General features: G+C 36.7%; 1 protein-coding gene across 1 annotated transcript; it reads right to left on the bottom strand.

Moving 5' to 3' along the window:
- Positions 1 to 16244: 16244 nt before the first annotated feature.
- Positions 16245 to 16742, bottom strand: LOC131177918 (uncharacterized). The gene is made up of 2 exons (XM_058143097.1): positions 16712 to 16742; positions 16245 to 16624 (listed from the first exon to the last, which is right to left on the bottom strand). The coding sequence occupies exons 1-2, from the start codon at positions 16740 to 16742 to the stop codon at positions 16245 to 16247; spliced, it is 411 nt and encodes a 136-aa protein (XP_057999080.1).
- Positions 16743 to 22605: the final 5863 nt, after the last annotated feature.

Genomic DNA, 22605 nt, shown 5'->3' with positions numbered 1-22605 from the left:
ATGCAGCTAAAGGAAGAGTAGCGGGAACCTGCAATAAGTAAGGTGAGTACCTGCTTAAGTTACAAAAATAGATTTCAATTAATAGAACAATATATACCTCAGAGGAAGTGAAGGAAGGAATATCCCTAGGAGATTCATCATCTTCAATATCTGCCATTTCCTAAGTAGCATGCTCACTCTAAGTTCTAACAGTGCTCTGTGTCTCCTTATAGGTCCCTAAACTTTGCTTAATGGAAGCATCTCCAGTGGGGGCAATATCAGCATCTGAGGAAGTCTTTAAATTAGCACTACTGGGATCTGAAACCTCCACTAGTATAGCAAGAGCGGCTTAAGGTGTGACACCCCTTGCCCGTCTATAGTGTAGCTGAGCAAGATATGCCACAAAGTGTACCGAAACACCCGATTTTAATTCAATTATTTTTATTCTTCCTAATTTCTTTAATAGTTATGGAGTACAATTTGTGAAATATAATTCATTTCAGTCATTTATTAAAGTCATAAATTTATTTGAGGTTCCGCAAATTTTATAGAAAATCCGGTAGAGTATCGACTAAAAATGGAGAAAACAGTTCTTCGGAACCTGTGTAAAACACTTTCAATATTTTCAATCAATCCGAAACTCGATGTCATCAACAAATTCTCAATATGTTTTTCAACAACATTTCCATTTCTCAATCATTCTTCTCATATGATAATCATGTAAAAGTCATAAATAAATATTCACTTTTTCATTCATAAACAAAATTTCCACTATTTACATTAATACCAAAATATATTACATAAGTTTCAATTACATATGAGAAAATAAAAGTTAATTACAAAATATCAAAATAAAACTTAGTGTCCTACCAATGCACTGATGACGGTGAGGTGACACGGACACTATGCAGAGCTGCAGATGGTCTCACCCAGTCTGTGGTCTACTGGGCTCTCGATCGGTCTCTCCAGAACCTACGCATGGCAAAAGCAACGCGCTAAGCAATAATGCTTAGTGGTGCCAATAATAAAATAAAAAGAAATAACAAAAAATAAATATGCAGTGAATGTATTGACGTCTCATTGCAAATAAATTTTCGATGAGTATTTGTAGTCTTACTTATTTTGTACTTGTTATATTCATTATTTCATTAAATTTATCCACTTTCATTTTTGATTGCCCAAGTAACCTATACTGGACGACTGGATTGGATAAATGGGTAAACTGGCACTGGGTATCAAGTACCTCGGGTCGTCACACCATCAGTCACATATGTATCTCTGGGTGTGCAACAGAACAGCTAATAAGCTATAATAACATTAGGCACAAGGCCAAGTCTTAACACAATCTCAGAATGGTTAAAAGCCATGAAATCACAGAATAGCATAATGCCATGTGCAGTACTGCTAACTAAACCCTATTGGCATGCCAAGCTATCCAAACCAATCTTGTTAGGTATACTAGGGCATTTCACACTTTTAAGTTTCACAATTTTTGGAATTTAAGTTTTAGTGTTACTATTCCATTCATTGGTCAATAAAAATGTTGACTTTTGCTTAGGCAATAAGTACATTGGTTTTAATATCATCAACATACCACATTTTGCATTCAAAATTTGTTGGTATTGGTTGCCAATACCATTTCTAAGCTTAATGTTAGTTGGGCAGAATTTTCACTTTTTATGCCTTATATTTACTGTTCCATTGGTCAATTTTGCAATGAGAATTTGGCAAACTAATCAACATGAAAGTTGTTTCTTATTTTGTCTAGTTGCATTTCTTTTTTTGAATCACTCCATTTGGAGTTTTGTTGTTCAAGTTATGCTCCAAAAACCATAATTGGCCGGATTGAAATTTTTCTGGACTGACCATATCTACAGTGCAGTGAACAGTAAATGAAACTCACTTGTTGGATAGGTATTGATCATAATTTGGGTTAGGTTTCTTCATGAAAGTTGTTGGTCTATATCTCAGCTTATTGCTGGAAAAATATCAGGTCAATTGGACCATTCTAAACTGAGTTATAGCCAAATGACCAAACACTATTCATTTAGTCATTCTACAGAAATAGACTGCAGGTCACCCGGATTAGGGCAAGCTTTTGGTCCACTTGGTTTGGTTTTATGGGCATGTTTTCTTCACCAAAGTTGTGCCACTATGTGTCTAATTTCATGTCCAATTTGCCTTGCACCAATTGAACCTGTAAAATTCAAGTTATGGAAGCCCAAACCTGCTGGACTCATGTCCAATTCTGCAGGTCACCATGGGCAGCCACACCAACTGCAACTCCCACTAATCAAACCACCTCATTTCTTGTTTACACATAACCAAATGGTCACTAATTGATCGTTAAAACTCACTTTCATCATTACATGATCAAAGTCTCCATTTCATGCTCAAACCCTAACTCTAATTTCCAATTCATGGCATACACACACCAAACTCATACCAAATCACTTTATCCATCATCTATACTCATCAATAACATAATTCAGCCACTTAATTTCATCAAAAACCAACAATCCTTAAACTTTCTCATGGCTGAAAAATATAGAGATTTCATTTACTCAAGTTTTTCTTTTAATTTTACACAATTTCTACTTGATTTAGCATGCTTACAAGATTAAAAAAAGAAAAGAAATTGTTTAGTGCACTAACCTTTTTGAGCTTCACTTAACCTTGATTAAACCTCCCTAATCTCTTCTTCTTTGGCTGCCAATAGCTTTTTCTAGGTGAAAGATCAAATTTTTGTGAAGGGACTTGGCAATTTTGGTGAACAAATGGAGAGGAAATTCAAGCTTTTAAGCTTGAAAATGGTGGAACCTCTTCTCTCTCTCTCTCTCTCAATGTTTTTGGCTGCACAAAGGTTGAAGATGCAGATTGGTTTTTTCAATTTTTGGTCTCTTTTATCTCTTTTAATGAGTTTAACAAATTGTGATTGGTGGAGGAAATTTAAATGACATCATATGATGTCATAATTAGCATTTTCTTTCATTTTCTTTTCTTCTCTTCTCTACTCATTTCTAATTTAATTTTTAGCAATATTTATTCATATTTTAGATCATAATAATTATTTGCTTAACTAGACAAGTTGGCCAAAAATCATCTCTGAAGACGAAATGGCCAAAATGCCCTCCGTTTGACTTAACGGGCCAAAATTGTCTGTACCGATTGAAAAATTTTTCTAAGCATTTCCTTGACATTCTAATGCCATAAGAACCTCAATGACCTTTCTCTGGAGTCCCAAAAATTATTTTATAATTTTTCCCTTGGGTCTATGGCTCCTAGTTGCGAGAACCGCAAGTGCTCACTAGGTTACCCATCGTTAGGGCACCGGCTCATTTAACTTGGTTGTATTTTATTTCTAAAATTTTTCCTAAATTTTTCTTATTAATATTTGAGTTAATTATGGTTCCTCACTTTAGTTTAAATATTTTTCCAGACGTTCTAGCTGTCCGGACTAACACTGGTCACCGAAACAGTAGAATGTACGGAGTTGCTACAGGGAGGGTGTTACAACTCTTCCCCTCTAATTTAAATTTCGTCCTCGAAATTTACCTGGTGCAAACAGTTGAGGGAATTGTTGCCTCATCGCCTCTTCACTTTCCCAAGTTACCTCCTCGGTGTTGTGGTGCCTCTAAAGTACTTTCACCAGCGGAATCTACTTATTCCTCAACTCTTTCACTTCCCGAGCCAAGATCCATATGGGTTCTTCTTCATATGTCAAATCCGGTTGAACTTCAATTTCTTCCATGGAGATGACATGTGAATGATTTGAGCAGTATCTTCTTAGCATAGATACATGGAACACATTGTGGATCTTGTCCAGCTCTGGTGGTAAAGCTAGCCTGTAGGCCATTGGACCCACACGTTCAATGACTTCATATGGGCCAATGAACCTAGGGCTTAACTTACCTTTTCTTCCAAACCTTAGTACCTTCTTTCATGGTGACACCTTGAGGAACACTTTGTCGCCAACTGCATACTCTATTTCTTTTCTCTTCAGGTCAGCATTGGATTTTTATTTGTCTGAGGCAACCTTCAGATTGGCTTTGATTAGCTTTACCTTCTCCTCAGTCTGTTTCACCAGGTCTGGCCCTACCACTTTATCTTCGCCTAATTCAGTCCAGCACACTGGAGTTCTACATTTTCTCCCATACAGTGCTTCATACGGGGCCATTTGGATGCTAGCTTGATAGCTATTGTTGTATGCAAATTCTGCTAGTGGGAGGTATCTATCCCAACTTCCCTCAAATTCAATGACACAACTCCTCTTCATATCTTCAAGGACCTGACATATATTTCATATTATTATTATCATTTCAGTTCAATATTTGTATTAGTTCAATTGGTTTCAATTGTTTACCTGGATTACTCTTTCTGATTGCCCATCCATATGAGGATGGAAAGCTGTACTGAAGTGGAGTTGTGTGCCCAAGGATTCATGCAACTTCTTCCAAAATCTCGATGTAAACCTTGGGTCTCGATCAGATATGATAGAAAGTGGAATTCCATGCAGTCTAACTATCTCACTGATATACAATTCTGCTAACTTCTCCAGTGAGTAGTCAGTCCTAACTGGCAGAAAGTGTGCTGACTTCATCAATCTATCTACTATCACCCATACTGCATCATGCTTCTTCTGGGTGAGAGGTAGACCACTTACAAAATCCATAGTGATCGGATCCCATTTCCATTCAGGTATACGTATAGGCTGTAGCAATCCCGATGGAACTTGATGTTCTACCTTGACTTGCTGACATGTCAAGCATTTAGTCACATAGTCAGCTATGTCCTTCTTCATACCAGGCCACCAATGCTGAAGCTTCAGATCATGATACATTTTTGTACTTCCTGGGTGCATAGCATAAACACTGGTGTGTGCCTCTTTTAGGATATTGGCTTTCAATTCCCCATCATCTGGTACACATAATCTTCCTTTGTAGTACAGACACCCATCTGTTTTCACTTCATAGTCAGTTTCTTTCCCTTCTAGGATTTTGCTTATAATAGCCTTTAGCTTCTCATCTACCTTTTGCCCATTTGAAATCTGTTGTCTTGCAACTCAACCAAAATAGCTCTATCTCGAGCCAAGGATAGACGGGCATTCAATGATCTCAAAGCTGTGATGGATTTTCTGCTCAATGCATCAGCAACTACATTTGCCTTCCCAGGATGGTAGTCAATTACACAATCATAGTCCTTCAGGAACTCAATCCATCGCCTCTGTCTAAGGTTGAGCTCCTTCTGAGTTGGCAAATATTTTAGACTTTGGTGGTCTGTGTAAATGTAGCACTTTTCACCATATAAGTAGTGCCTCCATATTTTCAGTGCGAAGATAATTGCTGCAAGCTCTAGATCATGGGTAGGGTAATTCTGTTCATGTGGCCTTAGCTGCCTGGAAGCATAAGCAACCACCTTCCCCTTTTGCATTAATACACACCCTAACCCATTATGAGAGGTATCACTATAGACCACAAAGTCCTTTCCCGACACTGGCTGTGTTAATACTGGTGCCTCTATCAATATAGCCTTTAACTTCTCAAAACTAGCCTGACACTTGTCATTCCAGTCAAATCTGACATTCTTGTGTAACAACTTGGTCATTGGAGCAGCTATTAACGAAAATCCCTTCAGAAATCTTCTGTAATACCCAGCTAGCCCCAAGAAACTTCTAACCTCAATTGTATTTCTGGGAGGCTTCCATTCCATCACTACTTCTATTTTCTTGGGATCCACTCTAATCCCATCAGCTGACACTATGTGTCCAAGGAATGCAATCTCATTCAACCATAAGTCGCACTTGGACAACTTAGCATACAACTTCTTTTCTCTCAGGGTTTGCAGAACAATCCTCAAATGCTCATCATGTTCTTCCCTGGTCTTCGAATATACAAAAATATCATCAATAAAGACCACTACGAACCAATCTAGGTATGGATGGAAGATACGATTCATAAGGTCCATGAATGCCGCTGGTGCATTTATTAGGCTAAAGGGCATCACCAGAAACTCATAATGCCCATACCGGGTCCTGAATACAGTCTTTGGCACATCTGCATCCTTCACCCTCAACTGATGATACCCTGATTTGAGATCAATTTTAGAAAATACTCCTGCTCCCTTCAAGTGATCAAACAGATCGTTAATTCTAGGCAACGGATATTTGTTCTTCACAGTCACTTTATTCAACTGCCGGTAATCGATGCATAACCTCAAAGTCCCATCTTTCTTCTTTACAAACAGCACTGGAGCTCCCCATGGTGACACACTGGGGCGTATGAAACCCTTATCCAAAGAACTCCTCAGAATCGGATTTTCGCTTCTTTCAGTGCATGCGCCATCTTATAAGGAGCAATAGAGATTGGTGCTGTACCCGGCAGTATCTCAATAACAAATTCAACTTCTCTTTCTGATGGCAAACTAGGCAATTCTTTAGGGAACACATCTAGGAAGTCTTTTACTATGGGTATGTCACACAGATCTGGCTAAGCCTGCCTAGTATCCACCACATGTGCTAGGTAGGCTTCATAGCCTTTTCTCATCAGTTTTCTTGCAACTGTGGCTGAGATGACATTGGACAAGGAATCTGTCCTTTCCCCCACAACTGTGATCTCATTACCCTTAGGAGTTTTCAAAGAAATCCTCTTCAGTTTACAATCAACCATTGCATGATGACGTGACAACCAGTCCATTCCCAAAATCACGTCAAACTCATGGAAAGGCAACTCAATCAGATCTGCCAAGAATTCATACCCCTGAATCCTTAACGGGCAACCCTTGTATACTTTGTTCACCACTACACTATGGCCCAATGGTTTAGTGACCAGAATGTCTTGGTCACTCTCCCTTACTAATATCCCCCTTTCTACAGGTAAGTTGATGCAGATGTATGAATGAGTGGATCCTGGATCCACCAATGCATGCACAGATGTATTGTAGAGGGAGAACGTACCCCTAATGACGTCCGGGGCATCTTGCTCCTCTTGAGCTCTCATGGCATAAGCTGTGGCAGGTGGTCTGCCCTCAGGCCTCTCTGCTGGCTCAGATGCAGGCCTCTGTGATGGTCCCACTGCCTTAGATTTACCAGATTTCCTACCCCTTTATGGTGCAGGAGCAAGTCTGTCTGCTTGTGTTAGAGCAGTTGTAGTAGTTCTACGTGAACAGTTCCTCAGCTGATGCTCTGTTGACCCACACCTTAAGCAGGCACCAGTCACTCTCCAACACTCCCCCTTATGCCACTTCAGACAATGTGGACATGCAGAAGATGCTGGGGCTGGTCCCCTGAACCCCGTCTCTGGAGAGCTGCCCACTGATGGTGTGGATTGACCTCTCCTAGGGGTGAACTGTGGCCTGGGCCCTTCGATCTGACCCTGACTTTGTGGTTGACTTGAACTCAGTACAGGTGGACCTTTGAACTTCTTTCCTGGTGTAGGAGATGAGCTAGACTAACCCGGACCCCTCTTCTGCTGTCTCTCTCTTCTAGTCTGCTCACTTATTCTCACTTTTTTTATTTTTATTGTAGCTTCCACTAACTTAGTGAAGTCTGTGATTCCCAAGGCAGTGATCACGATCTTTATATTATCATTTAATCCCTCTTGAAATCTCTTACACCTTTCGGCTTCATTAGGGATTATCTCCCTTCCGTAGCGGCTCAGTCTGACAAATTCCTTTTCATACTCTGCTACTGTCAGCTGTCTCTGCCTTAAATTAATGAACTCTCTTCTTCTTTCTTCCAGGTATACACTACCCACATATCTCTTCTTGAATTCTGAAAGGAAGAAGTCCCAAGTTATTACTTCTGGCTGTACTTCACTAGATACCGTATCCCACCCTTCATATGCATCATCTTGCAACAGAGATACAGCAGCTTCTAAGTTTTGCTCTGGAGTACAGTGGAGTTGTTTTAAAACCCTTCTTGTTCTGTTCAACCAATTTTTGGCTGCAACAGAATCATCTTCTCTCTTGCCAAAGAAATCCACTGCTCCAAATTTTCTCAATCTTTCCAGGTGTGATTTCTGCTGTGGAGGTGGTGGTGGTGGTGGCATTACCCCAGCCATTTGTCTGAAGAATTCGGCCATTTGCTGGAACATGGCCTGTGGAGGCTGAGCAGGCTCTGCTTGAGCTGGTGGAGCAGGTTCTCCCCTACCCCCAGTCTCAGCTGCTGCAGGTGGAGCATGACTCTCCACTTCCTCCTCAACTGCCCTCTGAGATGTAGGGTCCATATCCTATTTAACAAAGACAAACAGATCTGCATTAGTGTCACCTCGACTCTTACAAATGCAATGCATGGTATGGACTCAATCTAGGCCCAGAAACGCCTAAACCGTGCTCTGATACCACTAAATGTGACACCCCTTACCCGTCTATAGTGTAGCCGAGCAAGATATGCCACACAGTGTACCGGAACACCCTATTTTAATTCAATCATTTTTATTCTTCCTAATTTTTTTTTTCATAGTTATGGAGTACAAATTGTGAAATATAATTCATTTCAGTCATTTATTGAAGTCATAAATTTATTTGAGGCTTCGCAAATTTTAGAGAAAATCCGGCGGAGTACCGGCTAAAAATGGAGAAAACAGTTCTTCGGAACCTGTGAAAAACACTTCCAATATTTTCATTCAATCCCAAACTCCATTTCATCAACAAAATCTCAATATGTTTTTCAACAACATTTCCATTTCTCAATCGTTCAACTCATATGATAATCCTGTAAAAGTCATAAATAAATATTCACTTTTTCATTCATAAACACAATTTCCACTATTTACATTAATACCAAAATACATTACATAAGTCTCAATTACATATGAGAAAATAGAAGTTAATTACAAAATATCAAAATAGAACCTAGTGTCCTACCAATGCACTGATGACGGTGAGGTGACACGGATACTATGCAGAGCTGCAGATGGTCTCACCCAGTCTGTGGTCTACTGGGCTCTCGATTGGTCTCTCCAGAACCTACGCATGGCAAAAGTAACGCGCTAAGCAATAATGCTTAGTGGTGCCAATAATAAAATAAAAAGAAATAATAGAAAATAATTATGCAGTGAATGTATTGATGTCTCATTGCAAATAAATTTTCGATGAGTATTTGTAGTCTTACTTATTTTGTACTTGTTATATTCATTATTTCATTAAATTTATCCACTTTCATTTTTGGTTGCCCAAGTAACCTATACTAGATGACTGGACTAGATAAACGGGTAAACTGGCACTGGGTATCAAGTACCTCAGGCCGTCACACCATCGGTCACATATGTATCTCTCGGTGTGCAACAAAACTGCTAATAAGCTGTAATAACATTAGGCACAAGGCCAAGTCTCAACACAATGTCAGAATGGCTAAAAGCCATGAAATCCTAGAATGGCATAATGCTATGTGCAGTACTGCTAACTGAACCCTATTGGCATGCCAAGCTATCCAAACCAATCTTGTTAGGTATACTAGGGCATTTCACACTTCTAAGTTTCACAATTTTTGGAATTTAAGTTTTAGTGTGACTATTCCATTCATTGCTCGATAAAAATGTTCACTTTTTCATAGGCAAAAGGCACATTGGTTTTAATATCATCAACATACCACATTTTGCATTCAAAATTTGTTGGTATTGGTTGCCAATACCATTTCTAAGCTTAATGTTAGTTGGGCAGAATTTTCACTTTTTATTCCTTGTATTTACTGTTCCATTGGTCAATTTTGCAGTGGGAATTTGGCAAACTGATCAACATGAAAGTTGTTCCTTATTTTGTCTAGTTGCATTTCCTTTTTTAAATCACTCCATTTGGAGTTTTGTAGCTCAAGTTATGGTCCAAAAGCCACAATAGGACTGACCATATCTACAGTGCAGTGAACAGTGAATGCAACTCACTTGTTGGATAGGTTCTGGTCATAATTTGGGTTAGGTTTCTTCATTAAAGTTGTTGTTCTATATCTCAGGTTATTTTTGGTAAAATTTCAGGTCAAGTGGACCATTCTACACTGAGTTATGGCCAAATGACCAAACACTGTTCATTTGGTCATTCTGCAGAAATAGACTGCACGTCACCCGGATTAGGGCAACTTTTGGTCCACTTGGTTTGGTTTTATGGGCATGGTTTCTTCACCAAAGTTGTGCCATTATATGTCTAGTTTCATGTCCAATTGGCCTTGCACCAATTGAACTTGTGAAATTCAAGTTATGGCTGCCCAAACCTGCTAGACTCATGTCCAATTCTGCAGGTCACCATGGGCAGCCACACCAACTGCAATTCCCACTAATCAAACCACCTCATTTCTTGTTTACACATAACCAAATGGTCACTAATTGACCATTAAAACTCACTTTTATCATTACATGATCAAAGTCTCCATTTCATGCTCAAACCTTAACTCCAATTTCCAATTCATGGCATACACACACCAAACTCATACCAAATCACTTTATCCATCATCTATACTCATCAATAACATAATTCAGCCACTTAATTTCATCAAAAACCAACAATCCTTAAACTTTCTCATGGCTGAAAAATTTAGAGATTTCATTTTCTCAAGTTTTTCTTTTAATTTCACACAATTTCTACTTCATTTAGCATGCTTACAAGATTAAAGAAAGAAAAGAAATTGTTTAGTACACTAACCTTTTTGAGCTTCACTTAACCTTGATTAAACCTCCCTAATCTCTTCTTCTTTGACTGCCAATAACTTTTTCTAGGTGAAAGATCAAATTTTTGTGAAGGGACTTAGCAATTTTGGTGAACAAATGGAGAGGAAATTCAAGCTTTTAAGCTTGAAAATGGTGGAACCTCTTCTCTATCTCTCTCTCAACGTTTTTGGCTGCCCAAAGGTTTAAGATGTAGATTGGTTTTTTCAATTTTTGGTCTCTTTTATCTCTTTTAATGAGTTTAACAAATTGTGATTGGTGGAGGAAATTTAAATGACATCATATGATGTCATAATTAGCATTTTCTTTCATTTTCTTTTCTTCTCTTCTCTACTCATTTCCAATTTAATTTTTAGCAATATTTATTCATATTTTAGATCATAATAATTATTTGCTTAACTAGATAAGTCGGTCAAAAATCATCTCTGAAGACGAAATGACCAAAATGCCCTCCGTTTGGCTTAACGGGCCAAAATTGTCTGTACCGATTGAAAATTTTTTCTAAGCATTTCCTTGGCATTCTAATGCCATAAGAACCTCAATGACCCTTCTCTGGAGTCCCAAAAATTATTTTATAATTTTTCCCCTAGCTCTAGGGCTCCTAGTTGCGAGAACCGCAACTTTTCACTAGGTTGCCCATCGTTAGGGCACCGGCTCATTTAACATGGTTGTATTTTATTTCTAAAATTTTTCATAAATTTTTCTTATTAATATTTGAGCTAATTATGGTTCCTCACTTTAGTTTAAATATTTTTCCGGACGTTCTAGCTGTCCGGACTGACACTTATCACCGGAACAGTAGAATGTACGGAATTGCTACAGGGAGAGTGTTACATAAGGCTTTTTGGCCTTAAGCACATGTTAGCCTAATCACTTAACAGGAGGTGGAGAAGAACCTTCTTGCTATTTATTCCGAGGAGGGGGAGAATTCCTTATCTTGGACCTATACTTCTTAGCTGGTGTCTTTATCTTTTTTATTAGAGGTGGCTTTGGTTGAGATGGGGCACCTTTCTGCTTCTTAGAAGGAGGCATAGGCCTTAGTGAAGCTACCTTATGGGCTGTGACAATGAAAGGGGAGCATGGCAGAGAACCTGAAAGAAATAACAGAAGTTAGGAAGAATACAAGTACAATATGGTAAGAAAAATAAAAATAGCAGGCTCCTATAGCTAAGGATCTAATAATAGCTACATGGAACCTAAAAGACCACTAGCTCTGGAAGGTGTGAAAGAGAGGGTCAATAGATTCTAAAGGGATCATTTGGCTTACATCCTATAGCTACTAAGGCCTAAAATAGTAGCAATCAACATCTAGTAGAGAGGACAAGTTAATCCTGCTACTAATGGTCGGGTTAGCACGAATGAAAATATTAAAAGTAATAGCATAGATAAGGCCCAACTAATGGCACCAAAGGGAAGGCATGTATAGCTTAAGTCTAAGCTTAACTATGCCTAGACATGTGCCAAATGTAGTACTTATGTGCAAATGCCAGATAGCAATAATAGAAGCCTAGTGATAGATAGAATCATTAGTAAAAATGGCCTTAGAGTGGATATGCTAGGAAGAAAGGCTAGTAGACTCAAGGGCCTCAACATCATCGAAAAGTGTGAAGCCAATGAACTTATGAGCAAGTAACTGAACTAGGAACTTTAGCACTTAGCCCTCATCTCAGGTACAAGCCAAGGACACAACCCTTCTACCAAAAACACTATTAATAGAGGATGGTGGAGTGTCTAACAGTTCTGGTTAATAGGAGAACAACTATAGCTATATAATCCAGAATGCAACATTTACTTTGCTCAATGGAGCATCAAACACCATAATAGATAAGGACTTGAAGATAAAAGCTAGTGTCATAGTGCCAAGAGTAGAAGGCTGGCCTATAGAAAGAGAATGAGCCAAGGTGCTTGCAGATCAAGGGGGGGCGCAAAAAATATACTTGCAGATCAAGAACCAGATGAATATAGTGTGGTCAAATTGGATGGTACTGGTGCTGAAGTCAATCAAGGCACTGTAGGAAGTAAATTTATCTAGCTTCTTAAACTTTTAAAGCAATTATGTAAAGGAAGTAGGTACCTCTTTGCCAACAATGGGAAGGCCTGTGAGAGCCTTGATGTCTTTTAGAGTGATTGACATATGCCCCATTAGCAGAATGAAAGAGTTGTAAGATCAAGACCAAAGCTTCAAAGAACCAGTAATTAACCCAGGATAGAAAGGAGGAACACATCTAGTCAACTTGTAGATACCCAAAAGCTTCCAGGCGAGGGAGAAGCAGGGTTAGAGTCTATCAATCCATGCCTCCCAACTTGAAAAATGCATGGGATAGGATTTGATATGTAACACCCCTTACCCGATCCATAATGCAGCCAAGCAAGGAATGTCACATTCTATGCCAGAGCATCTTATCTTATCTTGTCTTATTCATCATTAGCTTTAATGTAATTATATTTTAATTCAATCATTTCAATACATATCTTATTATGCCTTCATCCACTCATATAAATTTTCATAATCATTCCTATGGAATTCATCTCATTTCATAGATATAAGTTTCATGTACATAAGTCACATAACTTATACAATCTTAAAATTTATTACAAGCTTTCCTATTTACAATGCTCAAAATGAATACATATAACTGATATCCATGGGCCCTACCAATATGAACAGTTGAGGTGACCACTCTCCTACTGCAGATTTGATTATTATTGGGCTCCATCTCCAGTCCCTACGCATGAAAATTCAACGCGCTAAGTATATTACTTAGTGGTGCAATAATACAATAAAAATAAAATAAATAAATAGAAATACATGTTTCATATATATGATATCAAAAGAGAAATGCATGTCATTATTTATGAGTGTTTTATAGGTTATTGGTCTTTTCCATTTATTTGTTTGGTATTCAGTCAAATTAACTCATTTTATTACCCAAGCAACCTATAACAGACTGTTAAAACTGGATATACGAAAATATACTAGTTAGACACCTCATGTGCCTATAATGTATACATCTGTCAGGCATAAAGCCAGCGAGCAGACATGAAGCCAGTAAAATCATGAAGGGCATGAAAGCTAGAAGAATAACCATGTTAGGCATACATTGCCTTTTAATGATCATCCATGAGATAGGCTAAAAAGCCATGGGCATTACTAAATCTGTGGTCTCTAATTGACATGTCAATTGATCCAACTCATACATATCTGTCTAGGCATATAAGGGCAAATTTAATGTCCTTATGTGTTCATAAATTTTAATATCTTATCACTTGAGTTATTCATGCTTCATAGCATTTAGTACACTATTCATGGTGGGAACATAAGTCCCAATAACTTGTTCATGTAGTTCATGTGATCATTAAACCATTTACATCAAGTTATTTTCACATTTCAAGTCATTTAGGAAAGATTCAAAATTCCTTAATTGGGGTTATAAATTTCCCTAACAACTTGGCTAAGATGCAAAATCTGTTTGGCCACACTTTCTTCATGGAAGTTATTCCTTTATGTTTTAAATTTATTTACCTTTTCAATCTTTCAATTTCAAGTTTTGTAGCTCTAGTTATGGCTAATTTACCAAATACTATTTTAGGGTACTAACCCTACACTTTCCATGTTACTAGAAATTCAACAAGTTTTTTTAACTAGATTCTAGACACCTTAGGCTCAGAATTGGCTTTAGGTCCCTAAAACAAAGTTTTAGGCCTTTGTCTTAGGTTTCCAAATATTTTTGAATCACTTCATTTGGAGTTTTCTGAGAGACGTTATTACCTATTAAGTATCCAGAGGTCATGAGGCAAGTCTGCTAGATTTCAAAATTTCTAGCTTTGTCACTACTAATTTGTCATAGCAATTTCTCTAAGTTGCCCTAGGATCTGGGTGCTGGTTAAAAGACGAAAGTTTTAGTTTTATGTCTTATGAGAATTTTGGCTCTAGAATTAATACATTTGGATATTTTTAGCTTGAGTAATGTCATTTTTACCAAAACCGATCAGGTACCCAAAATTTAGGAATTCCAGGTTTGGTTCAGGTGCAGGCAGATTTACTGATCCAGATATGTCCAGCAATTTGGTTGAGTTAAGTTCATAATTTGGCCTTACATTATCCATATGAAATGTTCTTCTATGTCTTAGATTTTCATGGGTTTAAGAATCAGGTCAATTGGAGTTTCCTATAGTGAGTTATGAAAATTTTAATATTACTATTCACGTGGCCAATTCTGCTACTGTCTGGAATTGCCTTTCCGGATTCAAGGTTGAATTAGGGCAACTTATGGTCATTTTTTAGGCAGGCTTCCCCCATGAAAATTGTTACATTATGTCTTGGGTTTTGTCTCCAATTGGCTTCAAACCAATTGGAGCTATGTAACTCTATTTATGCTCATGCAAAGCTGCTGGACTCAGGGTTCCAGAATTAAGCATATTGACCAATTTCCAATTCATTAATTCCACTTAACAACTAACCTCATTTCATAATCAATACACATAATTTGGTCAATATTTAGCCTCAAAAACATTAATTTCATGCCATAGCACAAAATCACCAATTTTCCAAAGCCCTAATTTCCCAACCTAATTTCATGCTAATCTCATGCATTCCAACATACCATTCATGTATATCACTTTACCCAAGCTAGAATTCAATTATAATTTCAATTAAACACATCAAACCCTCCTTCCATAAGTTGGCCAAAATTCACTTCCCTCATACATGCATCTTTAACTTCAATTTTCATAAAATTTTCCCATATTCAAACTTAAATTCAAGTAAACAACAAGAATTTAAGATGAAAGTGCACATACCTCACTTGAGAGATTTTCTCCACTTCCAAAGCTTCAATTTCTCTTTTTCTTTTTACTCCTAATATTCAAATCAATGTCAATTAACAAGTTTTTGTGTTTGGGGTTATGGGAAACATGGAAGAAATGAATTGATTTTGGAGCTTTGGAAAAAAAGCAACGGAGGAAAGGGAATGGAAGAGTGGGTAGCCAAGAAAGGAGAGGACGAAGAAGAAGTTGCTTTTTATTTAATGAATTTTTACCTTTGTATACTTGTCTTATATAACTTTTTGTGCCTTATTCTAATTAGTTTTTAATTGGGTCATCATTTATCATGCTTATGTGATAACTAAAATTTAATTTTTTATTTCTTTCTTTTCTTCCTTCATTTACACTTCTCAAAATTTGAATTTTTATCAAAATTTGTTCATATTTTATTACATTAATTTCATTTAATTTAATTTATATTTTTGTCAAAAGTCAACTCTGGGAGTGAATTGATCAAAATGCCATTCATTGGGTTATAGTCCATCTTTTTCATTAATACTGATATTTTCCATAACCCAATAGTTACTTGATTTTTATTCTGCTTATCTCCAAATATTTATTTTTATTTATTTATTTTTAGTCCTCAACCTGGCTTTGAATAGTATTGTTCATTGACTGAAAAATAGTACTATTCAGAGCTCAAAAAATTCGGGGTGTTATAACTCTTTCCCTCAAAATAAAAATTTCGTCCTCGAAAATTACCTGATGCAAATAGCTAAGGAAACCACTGTCTCATTGTCTCCTGGCTATCCCAAGTAGCTTCTTCAATATTGTGGTGCCTCTAAAGTACTTTCACCAATATAATCCTTTTGTTCCGGATTCCTTAACCTCTCGTGCCAAGACTCTTATTGATTCCTCTTCATATGTCAAGTCAAATTGCACATCTATGTTCTCTCTCGATATGACATGTGAAGGGTCTGATCTGTATCTTCTAAGCATCAAAACATGGAATACGTTATGAATCTTGTCTAGCTCATGTGATAAAGCTAGCCTGTAGGCTACCAGACCCACATGCTCAATGACCTCGTATGGACCAATATACCTAGGGCTTAGCTTACTCTTCTTCCCAAACCTCAGCACTTTCTTCCATGGTAATACTTTTAGGAAAACTTTATCGCCCACTTCATATTCTATGTCTTTCCGTTTTAGATCTGCATATGACTTTTGCCTATCTGAGGTGGTTTTCAAATTCTATCTGATGAGTTTTACTTTCTCCTTAGTCTATTTTAGAAGATCTGGCCCCACAATCTTGTACTCACCTGATTCATCCAAAGATGCATCTCCTCCCATATAATGCTTCATATGGAACCATCTTTATACTTGCTTGGTAACTGTTATTATATGCGAATTCCACCAAAGGAAGGTACTTTTCCCAACTTTCTTTGAAATCAATAATACAGCTCTAAAGCATATCCTTAAGCACCTATCATATATTTCATGTCATCACTATCATTCTTTTAACAATCATAATTATTCACCAAGTCCTTAGAGGTTACCTGAATCACTCGTTCTGACTGTCCATCCATTTGAGGATGAAAAGCTGTACTGTAATGCAGTTGAGTGCCTAATGCCTCCTGTAGTTTCCTCCAAAACCTCGAAGTAAACCTCAAGTCTCAGTTAGATGTGATCGATGTCGGCATTCCATGTAGCCGAACGATCTCAGCTATATATATCTCTACCAAATGCTCCAGTGAATAGTCAGGTCGAATTGGTAGAAAGTGAGCTGACTTTGTCAGTCTATCAATAATCACCTAGATGGTATCATGCTTCTTTTGTGTCAGTGGCAATCCAGTGACAAAGTCCATGGTGATGCGATTCCATTTCCACTTTGGTATGTATATGGGTTACAATAACCCTGATGGAACTTGATGCTTAGCTTTAACCTGCTTGCATGTCAAATATCTAGCCACATAGTCACTGATATCTTTCTTTATACTCGGCCACCAATAGCGTGTTTTCAAACTATGATACATCTTTGTGTTCCCTGGTTGCATAGCATGAAAGCTATGTTAGTAGTATGCCCTTGAGCATATCATTTAATATGTATCTTGTACATATTTTATTAATAAAAGGCATTTCCACTTTTTCGTTTACATAATATATTTATGTTTAATAGAAAAGGTCCTTTGATATTTTGTTAGAAATTCTATTCTTAAGTAGTTAAGAATATGAGTGACAGTATTTCTAGTACAAAGTATCATAAATAGGTTCACAATTGAGGATACTTCACAATAAGGACATGACTTATCCAGAAAGATTGTATTCATGTTTGTTCCCAAGTTATTTATATGACATATAAATAAGATGGAATGGTAAGTCTCATGCCACATAACAAACATGATAGGCACTTATACATGATAAGTAGGCCGAACCAGTGACACTTATGACAAGCACATGGAGTTTACTCTTGTCAATGTATTGTCATAAATCATATCAATGCATTTAATCTTTAGACCTGAGATAGCACAGTTATCTTGTATATAGGTGGTTTGAGTTTGATATTACTTTTATACTTATACTATGTATGGGTATATGGGCATGTGTTGGCTCCTACTGGTTATATATGGAGATAGGTGTTGATCGAGATGGAATATATTCCTCTAAGTAGATAGAGATAAAATCCTATGTTCATTTAATTGTTCTTGATGTTTCAAGTTCCTGGCCAGGACAGATAGATTTAATCAGAAAAGAGTTTCTGATGAAAAAAATCTTTTAATTAGGAACTGGAATTAAAAGAGAACATAATATTCATAGCAAATGGGGTTTGACATAAACCATGACTCCAGCTTGAGTTGGGATTTTGTAACAGAGACATTCTAGTGCATGGTAACATATGATTATAGGTTCATTTAAGGTAAACCTTATTACTGATTGGGTGGCCATGGCATGCTATGCTAGGTGTTAACCATGGTCTCTGAGGTGCATAAAATAATTTAGAGAAATTATTTATGGTAAAAAAGAGTTCTGATGATATTAAGAGTTGATATCATGTCTCATTGCCAATTAGTGATGAGCCTAGTAAGTCACACACATACACAAGTAATCACCAAATTAAATATGATTTAATTAATTAATTAAAGAGTTTAATTGATTAATTAAATAGGTTTGGTTTGCAATTAGATTGCAAAGTCCCTAGCATGACTTGAAACCGAATCTAGATTATTGGATGTATAGTATAAGTTAAATTTATATTTAAAGTGTTTAAATATGAATTTAATTAATGAGAAATTAATTAATAAAGATTAATTAATTGATTTATATTTGATATAAATTGATTAGAAGAAGAGAAATAATTATTTTGGATTGAGAACTCAAAATTAAGATACATGGGCATTTTGGTCATTTCACAGGGTGACATGTGGCACCATGAGATAGTGACACATGACACTGTACATAAGCTTGCCAAATGTCTTTTAATCATGTAAGATGATTAAAATTAAGATTAAATATATGTTTGACACTTGGCACAATGTGATTGGGTCAATCAAACCTAGAGCTAATAAAAAAGTGACATGTGGTAAGGGTTTTAAGTGCTGACCTAGCTATATAAGTGTTGTTATGAAAAGAAAAAGAACACAAGCTGATGCTCCTCTTTGTGCCGCCACCCAAAAGGCTCCTCTCCCTTCTCTTGTTCTTTATCTCTCATCAATTCCAAGAGATTAGCAAACAATCTCTTGAATTAAAAATACTAGAAATTGTTTCTAGTGTCCTGTTTACATCTTTAATCTCTTAAAAGGCAAAAATTGATTTTCTAATTAATAAAAAAAGCTTTAGAAGCTATTCAAGGGCTACAATAGGTGAACTTGGTGCGGACAAGCTAGAGGGACAACATTTGGTGTCTTAAAGACGCATCCCAAAGGCACAAATATGCTGCAATATATCAAGAGGTTAGTGTATTTATTCTTGATTTAATCTAGGGTTCTTAAATTAATCTGATTAATTTTAAAATCTTAAATGGCAAATACAGATCTAAAAACATATTAAAAGAGTTTTAATATGTTGTTTATCATTGAAATCAAATAGATAAAAATAAATCTTTCATGATGCATGTGACCCCAGGTGAAAATTTTTGAATTCAATGTTATAAACTTGTGTTTTTCATGCTTCCGCTCATTCAAGCTATTGTGTGCCTCTTTCAGGATGTTCTTCTTCAATTCTTCATCATTTGGTACACATTATTTGTAACGATCGAGCTCCCACCACTAGAGGAATTGTCCGCTTTAGTCGTAATCCTCACGGTTTTGTCCCATAGGTGGAATGGAGAACTTCCCAGGAGGTCACCCATCCTAGGATTTCTCTTAAGCGAGCACGCTTAACCCTAGAGTTCTTCCAACTCTCCAGGCCATTCCACCAAAAGGCGCCTCTAGTGATTAGTTCCTCCATTTTATATATCATTACTTTTTGAACCCAAGACCATCTCCGTGCTTTGCTGATGTGGGATTTGCCTAAGGGACCTTTCTCCCCCCCTTTCGAGACTCAGCGTCCTGATGAGGTTTGCCCCACCATTGCTCAAAAGGACACGCAAGCGGCTCTGATACCAATTGTAACGATTGGGCTCCCACCACTAGAGTAATTTTCTGCTTTGGCCATAAGCCTCACGATTTTATTCCATAGGTGGAATGGAGAACTTCCCAGGAGGTCACCCATCCTAGGATTTCTCTCAAGCGAGCACGCTTAACCCTGGAGTTCTTCCAACTCTCCAGGCTATTCCACCAAAAGGCGTCTCTAGTGATTAGTTCCCCCATTTTATACATCATTACATTTTGAACCCAAGACCATCTCCGTGCTTTGCCGATGTGGGATTTGCCTAAGGGACATTTGACTAAAACATGTCACACCTTACCCCTCTGTAAGGCATAACATGATCCCGCAGAATACCTAATGAACTACCGAACTTTCCCTACCGATAACTCATTAAGTACCCTACAAGGGATTTTAAAATAATTTTCTTACTTTTATAAGTGGTGAGCATTTTCTAATAGGTATTAAAATCATTTATTTGAAGTTTTAAAAGTAGTAAAAAAATTTTTTTTTGCCCATTTTGTTTTTTTGCAAATTTTATAAAAATTTCGGCAGAGTGTCGTCTGTATTTTGAGAAAACAGTTCTCCAAATACCTGTAAAAAGCACTTGCAATTATTTATCTCAACCACTTCTTCAAATTCACAATCATCCCAACCAATTTCAACATCATTTATCAATTTCCAAAAATTCAAATCCACAATTTCCAATATTCAACATTCATTGAAATACCATTAATCAATTTCATTCAATTTAAAACAAAATACTTCCATTCATATTTTATTAAAGATAAAACAATTTATATACATCATTACAAAAATTTACATTAAAAGAAATTCAAGCTAAAATTTATTACAAACTTTATACAAGCTACTCAAGACCAATTTTACATGTCCATTCATTTACGTACATTACATACATAAAATAAATTTTTACAGTCAGGGTATAAATTATACCCGATAGCTTCAAGGCAAGTAACTCCTCAACCCTTAGCAGCTCAATCTGCTGCTCCTCTAGTCTCTATATCTGTGACAGCAATAACAGCCATCGCTGAGTACTAGGACTCAGTGGTGCACAACATACTAAAATAATCTTTATGCAGAATTTAAATCATATTTATTCAAAATTTGGATTGAACATGAGAATTGAATATAAAACATGAATTATGAGATTTTAATCCAAACAATTTCATTTCAAAGTATCAAAACACATTTCATAAAATCCACAGTTATATCATGCCATTCGAAACAAATATAATCTCAATAGCTAGAGGCTAAGGAGAAGTCACATCACAAGGCTAGCTAGCTCAAATATATGGATATCAATTCAATTTCTTCTTTTACTGACACACACCTCAACACTTCAGCCAGAGAAGGAATCAAAATTCAAAACTGGTTACCCCTACTAGTCATGCTAGTAAGGTGTTCAAATATATGGTCATGACACTGTGGTTTCAAAACTTATCTTAATAATTTACTAAACATTGCCATTTCAAATATACACAAATAACTTTCAACAATTTAAATCAAAAGCATAATAAATATTTCATCACAACGATGTCATAATTCAATATTTCAAATTATTCAAAACAATATGCAGAAGAGAATTTACAGAAATTCTACGTTGTGCACAAACCTTAAGCGAGTCACCTCTTGGCCTTGACTCGATTCCTCAGGTTCTTTCTCGGTGTTCCTTTCCAATGAAACACACAGTTTCACAGTGTTTCAGTACCATAACTTAGCATAAATCCAAAAATAAATTTAAATTCACTTTTACCTAGCTCTAATGTGCTAAACCTGATATTCTTTAAAATTTGTGTTTCGGGGTTACTATTCACGATACTATTCAAGTCAATTTGTTGACTTTCTAAGGCTTAATAGGTATGGGAATTCCAACTTCAACCGCATACCACATTTTGGTCACTAAATTTGTTGGTTTTGGCTGTTTACTCAAATTCTAAGTCTTTTAGGCAAATTTGCAAAATTTTAGTTTTGGTGTCTTAAGTTGCACTGTTCCATTGGTCATTTTTCTGTTAGAATTTGGCAAAACTTTCTTCATAGAAAAGGTTCCCTATTGTCTTAACTTTATTCTTCTTTTTGAATCACTCCAATTGGAGTTTTGTAGCTCAAGTTATAGCCATTTGAATCATGGCTCCCGGATTGAACTTAACCCAGATTTCTGGGCACCAAACTAGTTCTGGTAGTTTTAGGTCACTAAATTTGGGTGGCCAAATGACTTGTTTAAGGGCATAATTTGGGTTTGTGTTCTTCATGAAAGTTTTAGGTCTATATCTCAGCTGTCCTCTGGTAACATTTTAGGTCATTTAGACCTGCCTAGCCCAAGTTATGGCCAAATGAACAAACACTATTCATTTGGTCATTTTTGTACAGGTCACATTGCCTAATTTGTTCACTATGCTATGGTCACTTTCTGGGCATGATTCCTAAATGAAAAATGTTCCATTTTGTGTCTATTTTCATTCCCAATTTGACTCATACCAATTGGACTTGTAAATTTTCAGTTTTGATCCCTCAAAGGGACCTTGGTCCTACTATCTACAGCATGGCCATTTTCAATCCGAATTTAAACTCACTTCTAACACTTCCAACACATCTCAATTGGTCACAAATGACC

This window comes from Hevea brasiliensis, chromosome 2 (genome assembly GCF_030052815.1).
Source record: "Hevea brasiliensis isolate MT/VB/25A 57/8 chromosome 2, ASM3005281v1, whole genome shotgun sequence".
NCBI classification, from domain to species: Eukaryota; Viridiplantae; Streptophyta; class Magnoliopsida; order Malpighiales; family Euphorbiaceae; genus Hevea; species Hevea brasiliensis.
The sequence above is the reverse complement of the archived record's forward strand: the minus strand, read 5'-3'. Positions and strand labels throughout refer to the sequence as shown.

What these genes read in the sequence shown, in the direction of transcription:
- LOC131177918 (XM_058143097.1), bottom strand. Translation starts at nt 16,742, where the DNA reads ATGGGAGGAGATGCATCTTTGGATGAATCAG. An exon ending in TGCATCTTTGGATGAATCAG is followed by an intron (nt 16,625 to 16,711) that starts GTGAGTACAAGA and finishes AAACCACCTCAG; the next exon opens with ATAGGCAAAAGTCATATGCA.